This window comes from Pleuronectes platessa, chromosome 9 (genome assembly GCF_947347685.1).
Source record: "Pleuronectes platessa chromosome 9, fPlePla1.1, whole genome shotgun sequence".
NCBI lineage: Eukaryota > Metazoa > Chordata > Actinopteri > Pleuronectiformes > Pleuronectidae > Pleuronectes > Pleuronectes platessa.
In genome coordinates this window covers 7,156,118-7,176,707 of record NC_070634.1, presented here as the reverse complement: position 1 = coordinate 7,176,707, position 20,590 = coordinate 7,156,118, and the positions used below count along the sequence as shown (strand labels likewise).

The following is a 20,590-nucleotide window of genomic DNA, read 5'->3' as shown; positions in this document are numbered from 1 at the left end:
AATAAGCCTTTGGAGATAATTCTAGACGGCTAAACACATATAATATTGTGTGGGGGAAATTATGGGGAACATTATAAATTGTAATCTTTTACGTGCAACAGTTTCATAACTGCAAACCCTTCATTTCCTGCATTTGAGTAAATATCCCCCTCCCAAAAAAAAGAATTGTCCACTCTTGAGCAATAACCACTGAAGTCAAGGTCTGATGTATATCTACATATAGACATTATTTACTCACTGTTCAACAGTGCACAACTCTTCAACAGTGACAATCTAATCATTTCTGTGTGCAAATTGCATAGTGAGCAGATTCTGCTAAAGTAATGGAGAGTACACGCTGGAGTCGTACCCTCGCTACAGAGCTCCAGTATATAAACGTAGAGAGTCAGGTTCCCTGGAGAGTCTCCGTGAACACATGGCGGAGTCGACCCACAGAGCTGAGCGCTTGTGTGGTTCTAACACTCTCCAGCTCAGATGCAAATGTTCCATTCAGATTCCAAAGAGGCATCGTGAGTGGGCCCCTATTAAACTATCAATATTAAATTTAACAATTCCACTCCATTTTTAACGAGGCCTATTTTCTAACAATGCAGCTTTCAAGGGCTCAGAATCAATATTTAAAAAAAAAAAAAGTTAAATTTTCATAACATCCGCTTTGAAAGCCCAAGTGCATTATTAATATCAGTTACACAAGTGTGAAAAGTGACGGATTCCATATGCATCTTCTAAACATAGTGGATGTGAAAACTATACGCTGTGCACTGATTCCACCTCGACCTACTGTCAGCCTCATGGAAATTTCCTGGCAGGGAGGAAAAACAAGAGGGTTCCTGTCGGAGGACGTGTACTTCTCCCCTCCTGCTGTGTTTAAAATCTATCACTGTCAACAGAGCGCTCCTCTTTCAACCTCTTCCTTTTTTGCAGACTAGAAATCCCATCTCTGTATTTCCTTTTTCTGGTTCTCTGTTTGTTTATGAGGCTCGCTCAGAGCGGCCTCTGCGGTCTCAGCTTCCTCAGCCGCCCGCATCTCTCCTCTCTCCGCCTCCTTCTCCCTCTCCCTCTCTCGGATGATCTCCACCAGCCTCTGAAACTTCTGGTTCAACTCCTCCATCCCTCCCACCACCCGCCCATCGTCCTTTTCCCTGTCGCTCTCCAGCGAGCTCAGTGACTCAGCTCTTGAATCACGGCCCTCAAACTCATAAGTCTGCAGTGAGTCATAGGGAGGCTGTGACAGGTCAAAGGTGACCTGATTCAGGCGGAAGTTCAGGAGGTCCTCCATACAGAGAGGCTGCGGGTTGGAGGCTTCAGCCGTCGCAGGCTCCGCCCTGAACGGCCAGCCTCTGCTGCTGCCAAACACGCCCCCAGGTAAGGGCAAAGGTTGCGGGGTCAAATCCTTTCTCTGGAGACTGCACGTGTTCAGTAGCTGCACCCCCGCTGGGTACAACACGCCGCTGCTCGTCCCATTCATACACGTCCCTCTGCTGTTGGGATTGAGCGAGCCCACGATGCTGTACGTGTCTGATGTCAGGTAAACAGGAGGGTTCACAGAGTGAATCTGACTAGCGTTTGAATAATTTCTCTCTGAGACCGAGGGAATGGAGCAATCAGTATCAATGTCATCCAGGGTGCAGCTGGTGGCTCCCGTGCTGATCTGAGTCTGCGATGACCCCGGCCGCCCCTCATGCTGGTTTGATGAGGAGCTGGCGTGACTTTGGAGAGAAGACTCATTTGGGTCGGAGTAGGTCAGTTTAGCAGCGTCGTCGGCTGGTGCCAGCACTGCTTCTGTTGGGTTTGTCTGTTACAGGAAAGGAGAAGGCAGAAATTAGACGATTCAAAAAGACACGCAGGGACAAATATATGGAAGCAATTAAAAGCCAAACAATTTTCATTATTTTTAGAAACAAGGAATTATAAGAATGTTATCACCCCTGCATCATGTGATTCTGAAATTTCAACACCACTGAAGTGATTACATTGGAATATGTTTTTCTTAACTTATGTGGTTTGAATTAGATCATTTGAAGTTTAGCTATTAGTCAGAAAACCCTTTTTTTGGAGGAGTTGACACATTGATATTTATAATTAAAATGCTTGAGGTTTTCCAGGCGCTCCTGTGAACTTCTCTTTCTTGGATCATGTGAACCTAATGTGTTTGGACAGATTTGATTTCCCTCGGTCGACTGGATGTTTAAGCCTGAATCTTTTATCGTGAATTCTGGTGTCTTTTTAAATTATAGTTTAATTCTATTTAGAACTAAAACATGTAAACAAAAACACAAGCAAGAGATGAAAACACGGCTACATGCACGTCAGAAGACGGACTTTCTACGGAGTTCAGAGAATATGTGAGAGCATCTTAAATTTGACGAGAGAGTCAGATTATTCCAACCGAGCCTTCTGTCAGTTCCCTCAGACAGATTGGGTTACTCATCCCTAACAGACATATGTTCCATTAGATCCTGTGGTGAAGTACCACAATGTAAATAAGGCTTGGCCATATCACCTCCACCAAGGAGGTAACAACTTCCATGATATTTTGTGCTGAGGCTTAACCTTATTTCTTTCTCTTTCTTTAATAACGTGTGAGGTTTTTTTTTATATTGTCATTGATTTCTCAGAGAATAATTGATGAATCTTGATGAAAACAATCAGCAATGTTGAGAGGACTGATATTTTGTGCAGATCCAGATATAAAACCATTGTTGGGCCTTGGTGGAAGTATGTGCTACTGAGTGGCATTCTAGTTGTGTTGTCATGTAAGCCAGGGCCTCTCTCTCTCTCCCTCTCTCTGTATGACTTAAAGGGCAGTTAAAATTTGAAATGATTTGAACTACCTTTTGAATCACACTCATATGCAGTAGCTACACTCAAAGAGGCACATGCATCAACGAACACTGCTGAGATCAAGTCCATTTGCCGACTTCATGAATAGAAGGAAAACAAATCTTCCGTCATTCAGTTTCAGATTCTTTGACCTGATCTGACTTATTAGAGCTGAAAAGATGAATAACGGAGTTGGAACGTTTTACAGGTAAATTAGGACTATTCAATGTTTTGAATTCAGTGGTGCTTAGATCTTAACACAAAGTGTCCTGCAGGGACCCCAATTTTCAATATTCATAAGATGGTTTATACGATGCTTATAGAAATGTTTGCTTTGTTTCTCTGACCTTGGCCTGATCCAGATTCTCTTTTGTATCTGCTTCTTCATTCGCTTCACTGCCTTTATTTCTGTCGGTAATATTGCTCTTCGCCAGAATGTGTTCTGCTTCGTAACTAGCAGGGCTCGTCTCAGGAGAGTGCAGCAGCGGCTCAAAGGTGCTCTGGTTCTGGATGACTAGGGAATTGCCAATATGACCTCCGGTGAGCCCGTGGGTCAGCTGTGTTAACTGCAGCCCTGCCTCCAGTGGCCCGGCTGGATAATCCCGGAGAACGGGCAGCGTGTGGATGCCGTAGCAGAGGCGCCCGTAGAGCGGGGCAGAGCCCGGCCTCTGCTGAGGGGCCAGGCCGGGGCGCGGGTTACGGCTCCAGCTGTACGCCCTGGCCCTCGGCGGATTCTGCTGGGTGTACCATCTGTGCCAAGAGATAAATGTCAGAGAAGCACACAGTCACACACAAACACGCACACTCTCCCATAAGCCACCATGGCAAGATAAACTTTCCCCCTTTTTTATCTTAATTATTTGGGCACAGCTCACATGTTTCTGTTGTGCATGTGCTGCATTCTGTGCATGCTCTGCAGGGCTGTAATGTCAAAAGCTGCGGTGTCCGCTTCCCCTCCCCCCTCGTCATCATAGGATATGATGTTCTCCCTGACATCATCCTCCTCGAAGGGTGAGTGGGAGTCTCGCTTCTGATGGCGCAATGACAGCGAGAGTGCACAGACCACTAAAGGGCAAAACAGAGACACACGAACACATTCTCTTTAGACATTACAGGAGCGACCTGACACAAGTGCTCAGCGTCTTTAAAAAAATCACAAACAATATATTTATAGGGACTTGGAGGGATCGACCCAACCTACCCAGCAGAGTGGTGACACAAGCCAGCATGGCGAGCAAGGTGACCAAACTGAATATGAGAGACGGAGAGGCGGACGGCATGGGCAGACAAACCATGTGTCTCTCCCATCGCCTGTCCCTCTGTCTCCCCCTATCCTCCGTCTGCATGCCCCCTCGCAAACAGGGGCAAATGGTCACAGTGACGGTGCCAGTGTTGGTCAGACCCGAGGCCCCGTCACGTAGCACCACCGGCACGTAGAGGGTGAGTAAGGATGAGGAGAAGCCAGGGAGGGGGTCCAAAGCTGACTGGAGCACCAGGCTGGCTGTCACACCTGATAACGTGGCAAAAAACACACACATCCAACATGGTCACTGCACAAAAATCACACACCGATTTCTGTTGGTGGTGTGTATTAAATGAAAAGAAACAATTGCTACCTCCAGATTCCCTGATGGTGAGATTGAGGGCAGAGCTGGACTCTGGGGGGATGTTGAAGTGGATCGGCGTGTCCTGTCCTCCCTGGTCCCTGTCGATGGCTCGCAGAACCTGAACTACCTGCAGAACAGGATGCTCTATTATGATGGTTCATATGGGCATATAAACAAAGCTGTGGTGGAATTGCTGACACATGCAACACATGACTGGAAGAAATTATTTAAATAAATTTGGGGTAAACACCTCTATTTGACTGCAGCCACAAACTTAGTTTAAAACCCTTTTGATTTTCATGAAATCCACCTCAGTTTCTTTTCCATCAATTTTATGGCTGGGATTTTCTCAGTAGAAACCATTCAATGTAATTTTCATTCTATAATTACCTCTGCGATGGAGTCCACCACAGGGGATTTAGGGGAAACAATGAATCGTGTAATCCAGCGTTACTGTTTTTAATTTCACTGTTCATGGTTCAGTCTCCTCATGCTGCGTCAGAGCTGCACTTAGGTGCCGCTCATGCAAACCCGACGTCAGTGTCTGCTTCACCGTAAAAGCATTCAGCTGGCAAAAGGACACGTTGGCTTTTATTGTGAAGGAGTTACAGAAGCTGCGCCGAATTAGTCACTGAATTTGAGAATCTTTTTATCAAAAATGTGTCCACAAAACAAGAAAAGGATATTTGGGGAAATTTGATTAGTCTTTTAGTCTTTTAATTTTGTGCTTTTCCTGATGGAACCAGGAAAAGCACAAAATTAGAACATGATTGTAATTATTTTTGACCGACTTCTCCTTCAGAACAGTGTGAGTTTGCTTGACTGCGTCGTTTGCTGTGGTGTTAAAATGCACTTGCTGTTACCAAGGCAACCACATCAGCCTGGAGTGAAATCTTAAGGATTAGTGTAACAGGAATAGTAGTAGTGGGTAGTTTATTTCAATGATCCTGACAGGACTTTCTTAATATCCTCCCTGACTGATGGTACAGTGCTACCTCTCTATTCCGTGACATAATATTTGGAAATGTAAAGCTGGGTAAATAAAAACGAGGTCGTTTTGTCTCCACTCAACCAGTTTGTGGAAAAGGTTTTAACAAAAGGAGGAGAGGAAAACACAAGAACATACAGTATAAGACAAAAACAACAACAACAACAAGAACGGACCTGACCGGGGACACTGGAGTCACACACAGATGTGGAGTACTGCCTGTCCAGCTCCGGGGCATTGTCATTCTGGTCTAGTGTCTCTATGGCAACCACAACCCTTGACACAAGATTGGGATTGTCTGAAAGAGAACAGGACACTAATGTTGAAATCATCACTGAATTTCTATCATTCACACGCCGCACACTGTGCCGCCGACCCCGGGCGGTTTCGCTTTCTGTGATGTATGACTCTGATGAGCTCTGCCCCCCCCCCGAGGGCAGAAGGGGCCGACGTACCCCTCTGTGTGGCGATGACGGTGATGTTGTGCCACTGCTCCAGCTCGCGGTCCAGCTCCATCACCGTGTTGATGGAGCCCGTGTCAGAGGCGATGCGGAACAGAGCCTCGGGGTCCGACTGTGGATCAATGGAGTACCTGGGATATGGAAAGAGAATATGAGCAAAAATAAAGAAAAAACATAATGGGAGCCATAGAGACAGAGTGAGTGATGGTGTAATAACCACCTGATGTTGGAGCTTTGTCCCGTGTCCGGGTCGACGGCAGAGACCCGGCCCACAGAGCAGATAGGGGGGCAGTTCTCAGACACGTCCAGATGGTACCGAGTCTGGGAGAACTGCGGGGGCTCATCAGCGTTGAGGATCATGACCCGGACCGTCGCCTGGTCCTTAAAGGGACCTTTCCTTAGGTACCGGGCGTCCACTACAGGGTTGGCAACTTCCACGGAGAAAGTATATGAGTTGCGGGTCTCGTAATCCAGCAGCTGTTGGGGCGAGGAATAAAGCATCTTCAGTCTTTAGGCTATGCTTCATTGAGGGCCTTTCATTTATGATTCATATATATATATATATATATGTGCTTTATATTTCTTCACACATGCAGTGCTTCTTTATTAATTTACAGTGAGACTTACTTTTCATCATCCCTCTATGTAGCTTACATATTCCATATTGGCCTATTGGGCAATTACTGACCCAGCTCTGTTATTTCCTCACCCTCTTTATCCTTTGATTCAAGATCTCACTGCACGATAATCATCTTAGAATCAAACTCTTAAAAGTAAAAAGACTAATTCATTCACATGACCAGCTCTCTTCGTACGAGGCAACAGGTTTTGATGTTTCTGATGATTGGTACTCTTTAGTTGTCCAGTAGAGACTGAACCTGACAGCAGCAGTTGGGGTTTGAGTGGAGGACTGAAGTGTTTGATTCAACAAATAAATGTAATTTAACTTTGTTTATAATAGAACTAAAGCTGCGCTAGATAAAGTCACTTATTAAAAACTACACTACTGACATTGTCTCTTTTGCACAACGTTATGTACAATTGCTTTTGCACATTCCCTGTAACCAAGGTTATAACTGACTACCTCAGTGTGCATGAATGTTTGTGTATGATTTTTATAATAAGTTGATAGGAATGTGCATTTATTTTAATTCTTTGTATTCCCTCTTTTTTATTTTTTTATTCTGTTTATATATTTATTGATGTCAACAGATAAGACATGGGGAAATAAGATTTTAACGTATTGATAACTTTTTTGTTTCTGCATATATGAAAATAGCACCATTGAATCCCATTGTGTCTGTCCCCGTGTCTCGACACTCACCTTGTTGAGCTCGATGATGCCCTCTCGGTTTCTCGCTGTTATGTTGAATATCTCGGCCTCCTCCGCGTCCAGGATAGTGAACTCCAGCAGCGCGTTTTCTCCCAGATCAGGGTCCGCGGCAGTGAGCCGGCCCACCTCCACACCCGGTGCTGCCAGCTCAGACACAGAGAACGACCACGCGCCTGCACAGAGGGAAAAACCACGGATGTTACGGATTTGACAACTGGCACTGAATGATGATCCAACTACATGACGTAAAGCATGAAAGTGTCTTAAATTGTAGTCATTCAAATTTAGGTTATTCACACTATAATTGTGGTTACATTTAATACACACATTCCTCATGTCTATATCATCTTAGTGGTGAGCCACACAGTCCACAGGCTTTGCTTTGTGCAATAATGTTAAAGCTAATATGAGGCCTCAGATGTCGGAATTATTTAAATCAAGTGTCATTTTACACTTAATCCGCCTCTTTCTGTTTGGCTTCTCTCTGCAGAGCTGCAGCACAAAGAGAATTTTGTACACTGAAGTCTCAGATCAGCTTTGAAATACAATTCTCTTTCGTGCTGAAGCAATTAGTCGATCCATCGACAAATTAATTGACAGAAAAATGACGAACAACCGTTCGCAGTTACTCGTCATTCATCAAGAGTAAGTGGTGAACATTTACCCACTCGAGCAACTCAAATGTGAACATTGATTTCTTCCGTCGTTTAATGTGATCCCACTTTAAAAGATCAACCGATAGATTACTAGAATGTCACTCAGCAGAGCACTTAACTCCACCAAGCCACAAGAGTCCCCTTATAAAACCATGCCAGACTTTTTTCATCAAGAGCCTGAATCATAGAGGAAGATCTATTCCCTGAGAAATCAAGGAAAGTTTTAAAAACTATCTCTGATTTTAAAGTGAAAAAAAGATTTAAGAGAATATTAGTTACAGCATCCTTCCACCAAGCTTTTCTGTTAAACAAACAGTAAATAAACTGTAAAGCCGCTAATTAAGTGATGTGCATTAGTCCCATTCAGTTATTAATGATTGAGTAGTGCATTTATTAAACTGAGAATAGAGCTGCTGCTGTAGCAGTCCTTCCACTTGGCACAGCATGGAGAGGAAGCCAGTGATGTGTGGCAGGTGGTGTCATTTCACCGGAGCAGCAGAGTGACCCCTGTGTGCTTGTCATGCAGCGTAACAACAAGCAGCATATTCAGGGAAACGCAACCCTTTTAATCAGAGGAGCCCGATCTCGCTGATGTTAATAATTCAAATCCTTCATGTAATAAAAAGAATTTGAAAATCACACCCCTCTCATTCAAAGAGCATGTTCAATCAGCCTTTAGCCTGAATCCTGGTGTCATTGTCCAACCCATGCACTGACTGAGAGCGAGGTGGCGAGGTAGGGACGAGATCATCAGATACCAGTCGATAAGTTGCCCTCGGCCGGCACTTATAAATATGAAATTGCGTCTATAGAGCATTGTATTGCAGCACAATACGTCAACATGAGGAAGAGGGCTTTAAACATTAAGATGAATGGCAGTAAGCAGAGAGTGTCAGGAGGGAGGAACGGGGGGAAATGGAAACAGTGGAGAGGTAAGATATAGAGAAATGCAGTATATGTCTAAGTGTTAGAGATGTTCTGCAGTGATTTTTAGTCTACTGAAGTGGAACGCACTGAACTTTAAGATGAAATATTAATAGCGTGGAACAGGGAAAAGCTTGGAAAAGGAAAGAGTGGACATGATCTTTCACTCTTCAGCGAGGACCCACAGTCCATTTGAACCACAGGAGTGTTTATGAATGTTAATGCCCGTCATCTGGCACAAAAGGTTGCGTTATTGCAGAAACAATGATTAGAAAGAGTGGATGGAAATCAAAGGGGGTAGATGGTTCACTGCTCTAAGAGCTTCTATCATATTCTGAGCGTGTCGAGGCAGCCAGGACCCAAAGGAGGCGGAAAATATCGGGCTGCTGTCATAAGTGCCTTTACAAGATATTTCATCATTTTAATCTTTGCTCTCACACACACACACACACACACACACATTTCTAAAGCTATATAGAGATTGAACACAACCGACAGTTAAGTGGTGATCTGATAACGGCAGCGCTTACTCCGCCTGAAGTGAGGGGGGTTGTCGTTGACATCGCTCAGCTTCACGGTGACGGTTGTGGTCCCGGATAAACCGCCCAGATGCCCCCCCATGTCTTTGGCCTGGAGGACGACCAGATACTCATCCCGGGTCTCCCTGTCCATGTCAGGCACGGCTGTTCGCAGGACGCCTGGTGGAGCATAGGGCGGGTTGTGGAGGGAGGGGTTGGGGGGGATCACACAAACGACAGATTTCAGTGACACAACGTCTCTGGGAGTTGGCATCAAAGCTAGTTAGATGTATGTTTATTTTCAAATCAGGACATTGGGAAGCATGTGACTCCAGGCCGCTTCTGCTTCTGAGCGAAATCATGCTTAATGTAGTTAAAACGTTATTTATCTGTTGGACTCGACATATGGTAGAAAAAAACCCCAGCATATGATACCTAGCAGCACCACAGGGATTTACTCTATGAAGTGTAATCATCAGCTGGAGAGGCGTGTAATGGTAAACAGCTTTGAGGGGATATGTGGCACTTTCGTCAAAGCTACCCGACCTGTCTGAGCATCCACAGAGAAATAGTCCTGTCCCTGAGTGATGGCGTACACCAGCCGGGCACTGTTTCCATACGTGGGATCATCAGCATCTCTGGCAGTGACTTGGATTATGGAGGTGCCTGTGAAACAGAGGAAAGAACTCAGGTGACCAAAGTGAAGAGCCTCCTCACAGAAGCTGAATCTGGTTCACAAGTAACGTAAAGTGATACTCCTCTCAAAATGTAGCTCCTGAAATACACTTATATCAGCAGGATTAAAAGGATTTATCGACTTCTTCGCTTCATGTCCATATGCGCAGGGTGTTCAAAACAATTATCTCTCAACACGAATATGGATTGAAACATGAAACACTGGAGCTGTGCCAGGAAAAATGTTTTCAGACACATGCTGACAATAGTCTTTGGTTTTGTGCTTGTTAAAAACACATGTCGGTGGAGTCCCCGGAGTCCCAGGAGCTGTGACGGGCGTTTTCATCCTGCTTCTGACATTCACAAACACAACTATCATTCATGTTATTGCAAGTGATTCAATGATAAAAATTGACTTTAATGCTCAGTGAAGCGCATAAACCTCCACCAAGGCCCAACAGTCTCCTCAATCTCAATCAAGCTGCACCGAATTCTTCATTGATATCAGTTCCCTAAATGTGCCTGATTCCACAATGCAATGCTTCATGCTCTTCAGCTATACCGCACAGTGATGACCCAATATGATGCATCCAATTCATTATTGTGTTAAAGCTCTGGAGAGGCTTCAGAATTATTCCTTGTCATTAGTGAGTCTTCTTAAAGCAGTTCTACGATATACTGTCACTTATTATTGTTGGTGTGCTGGACGCTGTGTGCAGAGCTTTTTATAACCAGTCATTGGTGCAGAGTCAAGTTAGAAAACTTTGCTTTCATCCTACCTGGTTTATATCCAATAAAGATTTTATGGACACTGACTGACTGTTGGCACGCTGTCCCATCTCCTCTGACTTCTACAGAGCACTGGTCACCTGTTAATTTAATTTTTAATTGAACGTATGAAATTATGCTAAACTTGGCACTGCAACTCCCTGGACCACTAACAATACACATGCCAAGTGAAAAGCCAATAAGATGAACTGTCTGTGTCCCACACACAGACAGGGGTTTGTGGAATTAGTAGATTACATAAATTCAAGTTGCTGCTCTCAATTACAGACATCGCTACCAACATTGTACAGCCCCCTTTCAATACATTTTGATTGGAGTTTCCCTTTATGGTTGTTTTGATGATATACCAATGTTGGCCATCTCCGGCACCATGGCGACGTAGGTTTGACTGGGAAAGATGGGCGGGTTGTCGTTGATGTCCTGCACTCTGATGATGAACTGGGAGGAGGGCTCCAGGGCTCGGCCGGTCTGTCGGTCTGTCGCTGTGGCGACGAGACGGTACTGGTCCTTCTCCTCGCGGTCCAGGGACTTGGTGACATGTATGTTGCCCGTGTTGCCGTCGATAACAAACACGGAGCCCACCCCCTCTCCCTCCAACATGTACTTGGTGTGGCCGTCTCCGCTGTCCATGTCCGTGTGCAGCTGGAGGACAGAAACACACAGAGTCTAAAAACACAGGGTCGATCACCACGACACCTTCAGGCAGGATGCTGATGCAGGTATCGCTCATTAACGCTCATCCATTCATCTGGCAAGCCCTGCGAAAACATGACTGTGTGAAATGGGTGATTTATGATAAGGCGGGATGTGCTCGGTCAATTGGAAATGAATGGCACCAGGTGTGGAAGATACATATGGGACCAGGATGAGTACTGATGCGTACAGCTAATCAGCTCAGTGGACCAAACGTGCCACTGGGGGCCTGTTGGGGGCAAAGCCACATCGATGTGGACGGTCGCCCTGCAAAATGTCCTACATGTATGTTCACAGAGGCAATTTTAGATCGCAGTGCGGTATCCATCTGCAAATCTTCCTCTCTTTCCTATCCATCTGTCTCTTTCTTTCCCGGGTCTCATAAATCCATCTGCCTCTCTCTCCTCCCCGTACCTTTTAAACCAGCCCTCTCTCCAGGCTTCGTGTCTCTTTCTTCTCGTCATGTTACCTCAGTTACACAGGATGCCCATCTGCTCACATTTCTTATTCTCCCCTCCTCCTCTCTCTATCTCTCTCTCTTCCCCTCTGTTTTGCTCCGTGGTGCAGAATATTGGTTCAGTATTTAATGGCAGAGAGGGTATTAGTGTGAGCTAAATAGGTAAAAGGCCAAACACACAGAAATAGAAGGCTAAAGAGATTACTCAGCCTTCATCACACTGAGCTTTCTGACCAGGAGCCTTCACATCTCTCTACCCTTAAGGCGCATCTGCACATGTTCATAATCCACGAGGCTTACTCACAACCTCTGCTGCGGACCTTAGATACTCATGAGAACTAAAGCCTTGGTTTCAAAATTCTGCTGCAACAGTGGCTGTTTACAAATGTGCAGAGATGGTTTCCAGTGAATTTTGCAAAGCGCTTCCAATCTGTCACATGCAATTTGAGGGAGCAACTGACAAAGTGAGAAATGTAATAGCCGGCACGACGATACATGCAGAATTAGTCAATGTGTGTTTGTGAGATCTGCAGGCGTGAATGTATTTACATATTCCATCATAACATATGTTCATGCTCACACAGTGAACAGCATTCAGGCAGAGACCAGGAGAATATGTAAGATTAGTGCACATATGGGTGTACATTCTGTGGGTCTGCGTTCATGTGTGTGAGTGTGTGTCTGTGTGTGGGGAGGATAAAGTTAGGGATTATAGAAACTCATGATAGCATACCCTACAAATTGCAAGATAAGGGACTCTGTTTTTTTTAATTCATCCCTACATCCCCTCATCCCACTCACTCCTTTCTTCCTTAAAGCGGACTTCAATTTTGGTCCAACACTTCGAAAGGAGAGACATCTTTGTCAGAGTCTGTGCCTATCTCAATCCCCTGCCTTCCCCCCCCCTCCGTCCTCTTCTCTTTCTATCAGGCCCCTTCTCTCCTCACTCTCTAATTGCTGGCTCAGTCCCGCTGTGCTTCAGTCAGCATGGAAAAACACTCTCACGGCGGGGAAGAAATTTATCTATCCCCTAAAAACAAAGCCAGTTCCTTTGTCACGTTCTCTCCTTCTCTGAAATCCAAATTTCCTCCTCCTCTCACTTGCCGGTACATCCAGCGACAGGTTTTAAACGTATCTGCAGCACACGGCTCTCGCCTGCAGACTGTTCCTCTCTTTTTTCACTCGGTTTCGAGACACCTGTGATTGGAACAGTCGATAGCTCACCTCAGACCTTGCACTGTTAATGGGTTTGACACGTTCTTCTCTCTATTTTTGGCAAACAAAATGATGCTGCCTCAGAGTGAATACACTTTGCGTCTAAACCTCCTCGCAATGCAGGGATGCTTTACTACAAGAAGATCCACGTTAAGACTCTGTGCTTGCACAGGAGTGAAGCGTCTTGTGTGTCTACTGATTGCTTTAACACCCCTCCACTGACTGTATCAATAACAACCAGGAAGATTAAACATTTATGAGGTGTATACTGCACTGGTGAGAATCCAATCTAGACTGTCACTATAAAGTATACTACTAGCTACAAAGTGGCTGGCAGCAGTCCCTGTTAGCGTTACAGCTGATATAATCCTACAGTGAGGATGCTGTAGCTGCCAGAAGCTGCATTAGTGAGGAGCATCTGACTGTGAAATGCTACAAGTAAACCCCCGGGATATCCGTGGTTCAGGTGTGCTGCGGATTAAATCACCTCCGGAACTTTTTCATGCAGCGACACCGACAGCAGCTGAAGGGTGCTGGTGTGGCGTCGGTGAGGACTCAAGTATGTGACACCACAAGAGGGAGCACAAACACCGCAATTATCTCCAGTTACATTAACGGCTGATTCCTGAGCCTATGACGGAGCATTTAGAGCTCAGAAAAACACTAATTCAAATTTGTCTGGAAATTGTCTTACAGTTAAAATGTTGAATAATGTAAGCAAACAACATTTTTGTTTTTGTTTTCAATACATTTTTAGTATTCTCATGAATGCATCATTTTGTCTTTTGCCCTCATTCAGTTATCTAACCTTTGGTTCTGGGCAGAAGGATTGGCCCCAGGAAGCAGTGGTCCTAAATAAAGGAAGAGGCTGTACCCAGTAACTACCAGATTAGGAGGGAATTAAGGTTATTAGCTCCCCCCAGGGAGATAACATTTACACCCCTGTATGTTCGTTTGTTTGTCAGCACGATAACACAAAAACTACTGCAAGGTTACATTGTCGTCATAGAGTTCTGTTTTATGAGCCAGAACAGAGGAACAGTTAAAGCTAGGGTTGGTAATCCTGGAGAAGCTCACAAGAGCAGGCTCAAACGCAACTGATACTTCCCATCAGCCCTCTCGACAAAGCTACCCCTTAAAAACACAAGAAAACACTGCAATGTAACTACAAGAAAATGACTTTTCCTTGACTCGCTCGCTAACTTTGTTTCCTGATGGCTATCAGGATGTTAAGAGGATTTCAACATATAAGATAAAAAAAAATCTGAAAAACAACCATTCCTTTAAATTCCATTACCAACATTAATGATCTTAATGCTTTGTAGTGCAAAACACCAAGAGAGCGATCTAGATTTAATAGCTATTGCTTTGATAAGAATTTAACTAGCAGTCTACAAACAATGCTGTGAGTGTGCAAATTAACACTAAAAAAGAGCTAGGTCAAAGCTCGGTGTGTAAAGACTAAAATGAACTAGTTCACGTTCACTGTTCACAATTCAGAATTTTGTACTTAATTCACAGCCCCAAAAAGCAAATAGTTCACACTCTTCCATCTTTTAAACACAATTCAAACCTCAGGTAACTAAATCAGCATGTCGACAAAACACACAATCTGTACATATCCACAAAGCTGGTACCTATGATCCTCCAACTTAATGTTAAACACAAGCCGAGACTCCAGACTATCTTTCTACAATCAACACAGCCGAACAAGAGCAAAAAATAAACCTCAGATCAAAGAGCGACATAGATAAGATATACGATTAGTTTTGTATCAGACCATATCTCTGGTAAAACCGGATTCCAATGAGTCTGTGTCACTCTGAAACAATCCAAGGTTTATGTCGCCACCTACTTTTTCTTCTTCATTGGTTTAACTGGCGGTCCTTACTAACGGCTCACTAACTCTCTGACTCTGCTGTAAAATGAGGCACAGACAATGTTCAGATGTTGCTGTAGATGAATAGATGTTTTGCATGATGAGGGATATTCAGTCTGTGTTCACTTAAAAGTTAAACATTTCATTAGGTAGATATTAGGTTTTTCATTTTACAGTGCTATAAAATGAGAGTGAAAAAGCCCTAATGACACGAAACATCTTTGAGGAAAATTCTTCCAACATTCACTTTGACTTTTTTGCTTGGCCCATGTCCCAGCCACCATCATGGAGGAGGCGGGGTTTATGAATTAAAATGCAGCCAGACACTAGGGGTGGATTTGGTTGTACTTTTGGGGGGCTGTCATATCGTCCATCTTTATCGACAGTCTATGTTTGGAGCCTGTGTAGCTCCATAAAGCACACACGTAAGGACAGGTTTTAATTAAGGTTCATAAAAGTAGGTATGTAAAGAAAGAGTGTTGAAACCTCTTATGTGTGACTGTGGAGCTGATTTCCATTTTCTAAGTGCTTTCCACTTCCCATATGACTAATAACCATAAGCGTCAGTGGGTTTCAATAACACACCAGTCGAATTGCAAAGCAGGGGGAATGAATCAAACTGACAATGGCAAACATGTAAATGCATATATTAAGAGCAGAAGAGAATTTGTGTTTGCTCAAAATAAATTATTCTCTGTGTGATAATAACAAATTTTGCTTTGTTTTCTTGCTCCCTCAGAAAAGAAGCACAAACTCTTCTAACACAGATAGAGGGGATTCACATGTGCATGCTGACAGGTGTCGACAACAGCTTACCCGTCCGATGAGCACAGGCTCCGGTCCTCTGTACTCCTCGATCACAAAGAACTGGTTCCACAGCCAGCTCCTCCGGAGGCGAGAGCGAGGCGCCGACCCGACGACCTCAGATTCTGTGAGCCATTTTGGGCGACCCGGTGTCTTCTCGAGCAGATACTTGCCGACATCCATCTCCAAACGGAGCCCGGGCTGGAGAGAGCGCTCCTCCTCTGAACTCGGCACTAGGCCGTGATCATTAATTACACCTTCCATCTCTCCATTAGTCAAATTGCTCCTTTCCTCTTGGTTCACAGTGAGTTCAGGGCGATGTTGAGGTATTAAGGATTTGGCATCAGATCCAGGATGTTTCAGCGTGACTGTTTTCCTCGCTGAATTATTCTTCACGTCAAAATCATTAGGTTCTCTGTCGTAAATTTTAAAAGACACATTTGGCAGGGTTCTAATATCGTCCGTTTCATTTTGAAGCTGGCTCTTCAGTGTTTTGTTTCTCACAGAGTACATGAACCTTGGATTTGCTAAAGCTTGTTGTCTTTTGTCTTTTGTTACTTGCACATCCTGGTCTTCCTCTGAAAGATCGACAGCCATGCAGTTTCTTTCCCCTACACAGACTAAAAGCAGAAGAAACTGTATGTGTGCCGCCATAGCTGAGGTTCCCAGATCAGTTCGTTTCAAAGAATAACCGGGGAGCGACCAACTCCAACTGATTCATCTTGTGTTCTTCCTTCTCCCTCTTCATGAGTCTTCATTCCACCTTCTCCCCCTCACGTTCTCCAATGCAGTGCACATGCTGCAATCAGATCACACGAGAGAACACATAATTAGTGTGGTCTTCGCTGTATTCATTAAAATGGGGAACAGGATACAAGAGTGAGCAGGATTCTTCGTTTTTGCAGGGATGTTTTTCCTGCTGTTTCGATCTGATATTTGAAAACGATGTAGAAAACAGAATTCCCTTTGTACCACATGCTGGTAGTCACACTATTGCAAACACTGCTGTGATTGAATCTTGCTATTGATCACTCCGTCAAGTGAGCTCTTTGAAGAATTTAATTAATTCGGAGCCTGAGGTCCTGGTGATGAGATGGAGCTCAGCTACTTTACTGTTCCTTGTCGAACACAACTACCTGGACACCGTGTGATTTATGTCATCCCTAAAGATTGTCGCTTCATGCCTCAGCGCCCGCTAGACAGAGAAGTTCCCCTTAAGAGATTAATTAGACTCATAAATAATTTAATCAATGACTCGTCCTCCTTTTCGTAAAGTTTAATGGTCTGAGTTTCGTTAGTATTTGAGTCAGATCGCGGCCATTGATCTTTGAAAACTTGATGTACTGAGAAGTGTCCGCAGCTTAACAAGACGGAAAGTGTGTAATTGCAGTTTTTCCATCCACGCTCCACCTGCATTCATCACTCTGCCTTGCTAATTCCCGCCATGAATGTAAATTTTCCCACATCTGTTCTCACGCATGGAGGCCCACATTATCACACACACAGATATGAATGCGCACACACAGACACGCTGCAACAGCGCATGAGTCATGGGCGCACAGGGATGTGGTCGCTCCAACCCATTTAAATAAAGTTTTCATGCATCCACTACTCTTGAACAGATTTACAGTGAAGGAGCGTTAGAAAGATTTCCCTGCGCACAACCGGCTATGCTCGGAAAATTAAAAGACCATAAATGACACGGAGCTCAGTGATAAACCTAAATCCTCTGGCCTCGTCTGATTGAAAAAATGTACAGTGCATTGATTAATTTAGGTTCAAATAAGAGAGAGGAGCCATAATAATGCTCGGGGCTTTGATGGCCGTGTAGAAAACCAACCATAACATCTCCTGAGTGATATGCTACATATGAAAAGAGAGACACATAAAAATGAAACCAATGTTCTTTTTTGCACTTCAGATACTGACCTAGTTTCTGAAAAGCAGGCTGGAGAACAGAGTCGATTTGAGAATTTGATCATAGGCAATATTAAGTAATTTCTTCTCCCTTTCTCTTTTGCTCCAGAGGAAACCCACCCTTGTTTTTTGTTCTGCACACCAATTACTCCAAGTCATCCATAGGTAATGCTCCATGTTCAGCATCTGCATCTGGTTGCCATCATCTTAAATCTAGCAAAACACAAGAAGTGTTCCCTCAACACTTTTGTCTTCCTCAGCCATTGTGTAGCAGCTTACATCTCTCTCTCTGCCAGCTTTGCTCCGAACCCTTGTTGCCAGCGGTACGTGTCATTCACTGTTTGAAGTCTTTAGAGTACGAGTGCGAATGAGCTACAGCATGTGTGAAATGTACGGCAGGGATAGAGGATGAAAGCGTGAGGACGATTTGCTGTTGCTGGCTCAGAACGGAATGATGAGTGGTGACATAGCTCTAAATTGCAAATCGCTGTTTCAGTCTCACTTCACTCTGCACCGAGTCGCTTCACTGCAACAAGGCTATTTCATTTTTATTAAAAATAGCCTGTGCATGTCAGGCCTTTTACATAGGGAGAAAATGGGAGATGGGAGGCAGAGAAGCAGGGAGGGGGAAGCTGGAAGTGCTCTGGGAGTAGGAGGAGAGGGGGGGGGGCTGGCTTTAACGTCCAGGCCCTGGACTGACTCTGCTCCATTTCAACATCCCTGGCCTCTCCCTACCTCTCCCATTCGTCTTAATGCATGCAGACTTCTCATCCGACTGTTCTCGGCGTGCACACTGAGCGCACACATGCGCGTGCACAAAAACCTCTTCAGAGTCCCTCCGGTGCATCAGACCTGCTCAGCACATCAGTCACCTCATTATTGTCAAGGTTTTAACTCTCGAACAGGCAACTTAACCTGAAGTGATGGGCCCCGCCGCTGCAGAGGCATGTGTGCTGAGCAAGTGTGGGGCCGTGCTCTTGACTGTCATGTGGAGATGCCCCCGTGGTTAAAAGGTGCTCTGTCTGTGAGAGTGTCAGAGCACTGCCTACACGATAAGTCCTCCTGTCACATTGCACTGTAAACACAGACGGGCATTATAATATTTCTATAAGCTCCTGATGGCTCCTCCACACAAACAGACACACACACACACACACACACACACACACACACAAAGAGAGAGAGACACACACACACACACACACACACACACACACACACACACACACACACATCTGGACCTCTTATTAGCATATCTAGTAGAAAAACACTAAATAGCCTGGAGCATGACCTTGTCTTGTTAGAGGAAGCCAGAAAAAGTATGCACATTAATGTGATTTACACACTTGGTCTAACTATTAGAATGAATGGAACGTCCCAATTCCTTCATAGAATACAGATAAATATATATAAAGGCTATGTAAACCTCTGTGGGCCACTAACCCAGGTCCAGGTATATATGTTTGAATAAGCGAGCGTGCCCCCTGCTGCGCGTGAGGTGCAGGTGAGTGGCGCGCACCAGACACAAGCGTTGCGCACTCTCGCGCACACTCACTACATCTCTGTTAAATGATAAACCAAGGCAGTGGATTATTGTTATAATTAAGTTATAATTATTGGTAATGTTATTGCTGTTATTTTTAATTATTATTAATACGGATCTCAGTTCACTCACCCAAGACCTGGGTCTAGACTATCATACGCACCCCGCGCGCTGCCCAACATCATTTCACCTGAATAGCTCGCGCGTGCATGGTAACATCTGTCCAGCGGTTTGTCCGTGCTCTTCAACAGCGAACAGCCTCATACTGACGGCGGATCAGTTGTGGAGCAAACTGAACGGTAAAGTACCGACTGGTCGGGAAGTTGCCTCGGCTGCGTAAAGAGCGGTGGCTTCAATAAACTCGTGAATCGCGAAGATGGAGAAGAAAAAAGAAAGTGTTGGAGGAAGAGGAGGACGAGGAGAGAGGAGGATGAGGAGAGAGGAGGATGAGGAGAGAGGAGGGTGAGGAGAGAGGAGAGCTTACCGTGGGTCCTCCCGGTGTAACGGAGCTGAAATGATCCAACGTGGGAGAACAACACATGCCGAGGTTCATCTGAGCTCAACGAGAGGTCTGACCACTCAGCCCCTCTCTCTCTCTCTCTCTCTCTCTCTCTCCATTTCTATCCTCCTCCTCCCTTCCTCCCTCTCTCTTCCTCTCGTCCCTCTCTCTCCATCAGTGTTCTCGTAAAAACAATACTCGTGATCAGACACTCAGTCACTAACCCACACATTTGCTAACCATCCCATTTATTATCACATACTTTAATCCCCCCCCCCCCCCCCCCCCACCCATGCAGTAGGTTTTCTCGTTAGCCTGTATCATTTCCTTGAAGCCATGCAGTGTTTTGTAATCTGCTTATGTAGCTAGTCTGCACAATCCTCTTCAGTATAAGTTAGATTTTGTTCCCCTTCCTTCTCAGAAGCTGCACCAGATAATTGCTCCTAGAGGACGCATTAAAAGATGAAATTGCACCACTGGTGTTCTCCCAGCTGCCCAACACATGTCTAAAATGTATGACTGTAATTACCCCCCACTCCTCATTTCCACTTTGATTGCATACTTTCATCGTGTGAGCTGAACAGATTGGTCCTGACGTGAATAATTTGTCTTGGAGAATAAAGGAACAGTTTGATAAATGGCCCATTGGGGTAATTAAGTCGCCCATTAAATTTCGACCTCAAACACATTTTATCACTGATTTTCAATTCTCTCTCTTCGAAACACTCATCCAAACAAGACACCTTTACATTTGGATTCATTTATTTGTAAAGAAATGCAAGATTAAATGATTCCTTTAGATGTGTAGG

The 20,590-nt window shown here is 44.6% G+C and overlaps 1 protein-coding gene across 1 annotated transcript; it reads right to left on the bottom strand.

The window, feature by feature from the left end:
* Positions 1-925: 925 nt before the first annotated feature.
* Positions 926-19,823, bottom strand: LOC128448118 (cadherin-24). The gene is made up of 15 exons (XM_053430665.1): positions 19,767-19,823; positions 19,203-19,301; positions 15,835-15,915; positions 11,122-11,416; positions 9,857-9,976; positions 9,323-9,490; positions 7,204-7,385; positions 6,100-6,356; positions 5,874-6,010; positions 5,595-5,716; positions 4,440-4,557; positions 4,025-4,333; positions 3,699-3,888; positions 3,171-3,573; positions 926-1,795 (listed from the first exon to the last, which is right to left on the bottom strand). Exons 1-15 carry the CDS (start codon positions 19,821-19,823, stop codon positions 926-928), a joined length of 3,408 nt encoding a protein of 1,135 aa, XP_053286640.1.
* Positions 19,824-20,590: the final 767 nt, after the last annotated feature.